At 33.2% G+C, this 5,088-nt stretch overlaps 1 protein-coding gene across 1 annotated transcript; it reads left to right on the top strand.

Moving 5' to 3' along the window:
- Positions 1-310: 310 nt before the first annotated feature.
- LOC125051332 lies at positions 311-4,885 on the top strand. The gene is made up of 4 exons (XM_047651576.1): positions 311-677; positions 1,289-1,480; positions 3,014-3,225; positions 3,735-4,885. Exons 1-4 carry the CDS (start codon positions 496-498, stop codon positions 4,883-4,885), a joined length of 1,737 nt encoding a protein of 578 aa, XP_047507532.1. The 5' UTR covers positions 311-495.
- Positions 4,886-5,088: the final 203 nt, after the last annotated feature.

Here is a 5,088-nt window from a genome sequence, read left to right as displayed (position 1 = left end):
ACATACTATTTTCCTGTGACAGTGAAATGTACAAAAAAGAGGTTAATATATGTAATTAAGTACGCCAACAATAATTGCGAATAACCAGCTCACTACATAAAAAAAAATATTAGTAAAGTAGCTTATTTAAGTTATTTATTATTTCATTTTACTTTCAAGCTACTACATAATAAATTATTTTTAAATATTCTCAATAAATGAAAAATGGCCAAAGAACCAAAGTTTATAATCCCTTTTAAAATTTGTTTGGAAGAAAGAGTATATGATATTAATAATATTATCTACGTAATCGAAAGGTAGAACTATGCCACATAATTTATCTCTTTGAGTCAACGGTTTTATCTAATCGCTTACTATCAAATAGGCGTGGGAGGGATACTGCATTTGTTTCATGAGTACAAAACACAAAACATATTTACAAGTTTAGGTATACTATTTTTTAGCATAAAAATGTGAATACAACATTAGTGAAAAAATGACGTTTTTATTATAAAAATGGTAGTTTGTGAGTTAGATAAGGAAGTGTCAGGTGAAATACTGGGATGGAAGTTACCAGCCTGGCAGGCGATTCTATTGCATCGAGTGTTACCATCATTTGGCGGCCTAATTAATTATCTTGTCATCATTTGCTTTGATTTGGCCTTAGTTGTTCAACACTACCAGTCTGGTAATAGAGTGTAAGTCAGCACTAATCAATATTATTTTTAACCCTTCAAAACAAAACGATAAGTGTTTCAATAAATACATAGATTTCAAATTTTATTACAATTTATTTAATAGTTTATTGATGAATCCTCAGCTTTTATTCAAATATAATGATTTAAATTTTTAAATTAAGAATATAACTAAAACGTATTACACCATAATAACGAAGAACAATATGTACTAACAAAGACAATGTACTTTAATGGTGTGGGTGTGTAAGAGTGTGTGAGTTTGCGCTTTTAGGTGATCTTAAAAATGCATTTGAATTGCTTATTTCCGGCGAAAATACGCGTCTGGAGATAATATGAAAAAGTCGAGCTCACGTTCTCCTTATACATATAATTCTGATTTCTCAAAACCACATAACCGGGTGTCGAACCCAGGATATTCCAGCACAACTGTTTGAGCATAGAAAGGTTATCTTTCCTTTAAAAAAGATAAATGTATATGACTCAGAAGTGGGTCTGCTCCATTGGGTAGGGCAACAAAAATATAATATGACAAATAACATAATTACCAGTGTCACAATACCGTAATTTGTCTGTTGCCCTGTATAAATACTTAATTATAATAATATTTTCAGGTTAGCTGGATTCTGTATTATACTAATATATTTACCAGCTATAATATCTCTCGTGTTCTCATTGGCCTCACCACCTCCAACATTACAACCGGAAGGCGCAACATTCAAAATATCGATTCAAAAATCTGATTTAAAATGGATTTTTACACAAATTGCAAACGCTATATTTTTTCCAATCGCAGCTATAAGGAGGTATGTTTAATTTCAATCCGCTTCTGTTGTTAATTTCGTTCAATTTAGTATTATAATATTTTTATGTTATAATATAATATAATATAATATACAGCGAACTGTGTATAGTTTTGAAATGTGAGAAATAAATATATTTAAATATTGGCGTGGGTGGTAAACGTGGGAAGCTCAACGTTCGAGCAGTTTCAAAAGATTTTTCCTTCTCTGTGCACAATACTTACTGATACGTAAAAGTAAAAAATCGTAAAGATACCAGATTTAGAAATAAATAAATTGTGTCATTCGCCAAACCCAAAACCCATTTGGAGGCCTACTACCAGTGAGATCATTGCATGCGCTGATGTTTGATGACCTATATTTACGATATATTTTGGTTTTATCGATAAAATCTTTACTCTTCTTAGTGAAGTTTTCTTCGATTTCAATAAATTTCACAAACGCAAAGTCGCAACAGACGAAGTTGAGGTTTTGTGTTACAGCTTCAAAATTCGGAACGCGTTACAATGCCTACCTAAAATTATGATGCCTCTTATATTTAACCATATTCATGATGACAAGCGTGTAATTAACGTCCCTTGTATATCCGAAACCATATTAGCAAATCAAAAATCTCTATAAATAGTTACTTGGACTAATTAAATTAAATATTTTTAAGGAATTAAATATTATGACACTATCTGGTCAATACATTCTTGAAGCCTTGTTGTATATACAAAAAAATATAAACGATTTTATAACAAATAGTGACTTCACCAGAATACACTCGAAACATAACCTTATGTGGAAATCGTATTCGATTTTACATCAAACTCGCAAGCGAAGTTAGAGAATTATCACTAAATAAATTCAAAGCCCTCGTTTAACGTAAATTAACCAATAAAGCTTTTTATAAATTTGACGAATATTTAAATGATCCTAATCCTTGACATTGATTTGCAGTAAATATACAATTTATTTAACTTCTTTTCTGACGTTCCTAAGTGTACTTATTTACATATATGAATAAAGTTATTTTGAGTTTGAGTTTGAATAAAATAGACAACTTGCTTGGCCTTTGGTTTACTAACATAAACAACCAATCAAGATCTATTATTGGAACGAAGTTCCTTATCGCGCGTTGTGAAAGGGGGCTAGACGGAAAAAATTCTTACGAAAAGTTGTCACGACACTTTTTTGCTATTTGCTATTGTAATACACCGGTTCTCGTCCGATCACCGAAGTTAAGCAACGTCGGGCGAGGTCAGTACTTGGATGGGTGACCGCCTGGGAACACCTCGTGATGTTGGCTTTTTTTTTCGTCCGAAGATTGGTGTCGAGAAAATCTATCATACTGTTATGATACCAATTAACATATAAATTAATCGAAAGGAATTTCGTTCCATCCGAGTGTCCCTTGACACCTCTAAAGTTTTTTTTTCTACATCATTCCCATACTAGTTTACTAGTTTAGCGAAAGTCTAAAGGCGGATTCATTGATCCATGCCGTCCTATCAAAAGTGACATATTATATATAAGATCTTTTTTTAATTACAGATACAGCTATTTAATATTCTGGTGGGTTGAGGCAGTGTATGCGTCTCGTTCAGATAATGAGGAACGCACGAGGGACGCTCTTATGCGAGCACGCACGCCATCGCCGATAGAGCTCTATTTATTCCTTCAGGCGTTTATACATTCTGCACCTCACGCTGTTGTGAATATATTGGATATGATGGCTAATTTTTCTAACCCTGTATATGATACAAGTAAGTATTTTTAATATTTTAAAAATCCTATATTATTATTTTGTTAAAATTACTGTGCTTTTTAAATTTGTTTAGGAATCCCGGTGGGGCTTTTGGACATCATATAAATTCATTAATTAAATAACTCTTTATTTCATAATTTTGTAAATTAAGGAATCTATAATCATATAGCTTCAATTTTTATATCATTAATAAAAGACAGTAAAAACAATAACTAACCTTTAAATATAATAACTAAAATATATTATTAAAACGAGTCCCTTTAGGCAAGGTTCCGAAGATACTGGCAGCGTTCCCCTTTTGAATAGCTAGACTTATTCTTTGTTCGAGGTAGCTGCCAGCTCTTCTTTTTAAAATGTTTTAATGAGCATACATATTAAGTTGACCCATACTAATTTAAAGTATTTATAATTTTAAGATTTTCTAGTAATTACCTACCCGACTGAACTTACTGAGAACGGTTTATACAATAAAAAATGGGTACTTAATAATCAAAACGAATATTTCAGTGCAGCTTCAAGCAGTCACAATAGTAGCGTCTTCATTACGAATGGCAAGTACTGCAACTATATATCGAAGATTTGAGAGAGAGAAAATTTGCGGCCGACGATATCCATGGAACATAAACGTAACTGATGATAACAACGCTTCAAATAAAACAGACGATCAGAGTTATTTAAAAGAAGAAGAACCTATCTACGAAACGATTTCGCACAGAAAACTGTACATGCCATCATTATCACTACAAAAACCAAGAGTTGAAGTCATTAGCGACATGATCCAATTTTCCCCAAGACAATCTGAAAGAACAACTGTCTATGAAGATGATTTATATTACGGTGAATCAGATACGAGTTCTGATTACATGACTCCGGCTGTAGATAAGCGGTACGACAGCGATGATGAATATATTCGACCTGTTACCATCATTGATAGAGTTGCACCTCGTAGGTCTGATGCTTATAAAGTAGAAAATGTCGCTATAACGCCTCCACCAGTAACCCCGGCTCCACGAATAGCTTCAATAGCAGTATGGGCAGAGAAACTAGTTGAAAACGCGGAAAATTTACCAACATGGCTGTCCGCTCCGCCACGTAGAAGGCACTTGGATCTTCAGACAGAAGCTGACCTGCCGTTGCCCCGGCATATTCCCAGTTCCCGCATTCGTGGCTTAGAACCCCCTGATGTGTCAGCTTCCTTTATTCATTTTTTGGGATGGTATGGCTTTTTTATATCACGATTGCTCTCTTTAGCCGCTTTCATTAACTTATCATCGTATTTCTCGATAATAGTTTTATTCATACATTACCAAATCATGTTACTATTTTTAATCGTGCCTAAGGCGCCGACTGTTCGTAGGGGATTCTATATTTTCCTTGCATTTATTTATTTATTTTGCCTAATGGAGTTTAAAGTTCGGTTTCGTCACGTCCGAGTGTGGCATTTATTCTGGTTTCTTGTGTGTACGGCTGAGATTGTCATATTCATTTCGCTTTGGGCCACTATAAATAATCCCTTACACTTTTGGTGGAAAAATTTCGTCGTTCTTGTGACATTATGTAGTATGGCATTCAGCTATTTATTGTTTTTAATCTATTTTGTTATGTTACAGCCTAGGGAAATAGTTGTGAATATTAAGTCAAATAAAAATTGTAAATAAAAATGTATTTTTATTATCATTAACACAAAGCTATTTAAAAATCTCTCAACAAATATACGTATGGAGTAAAAAAGAACGATTTGTTTTGAACCTAAAATAACTTTGCGTACAATAGAATGTTCGAAGAAGTCTGATTGGATCCATCTGTTGGGTTGTTATAGTGAGGCACTATGCGCTACTACGTCTAATTTAAAACATAATCT

The sequence above is a fragment of the Pieris napi genome, chromosome 7 (assembly GCF_905475465.1).
Source record: "Pieris napi chromosome 7, ilPieNapi1.2, whole genome shotgun sequence".
Taxonomy (NCBI): domain Eukaryota; kingdom Metazoa; phylum Arthropoda; class Insecta; order Lepidoptera; family Pieridae; genus Pieris; species Pieris napi.
The sequence above is the reverse complement of the archived record's forward strand: the minus strand, read 5'-3'. Positions and strand labels throughout refer to the sequence as shown.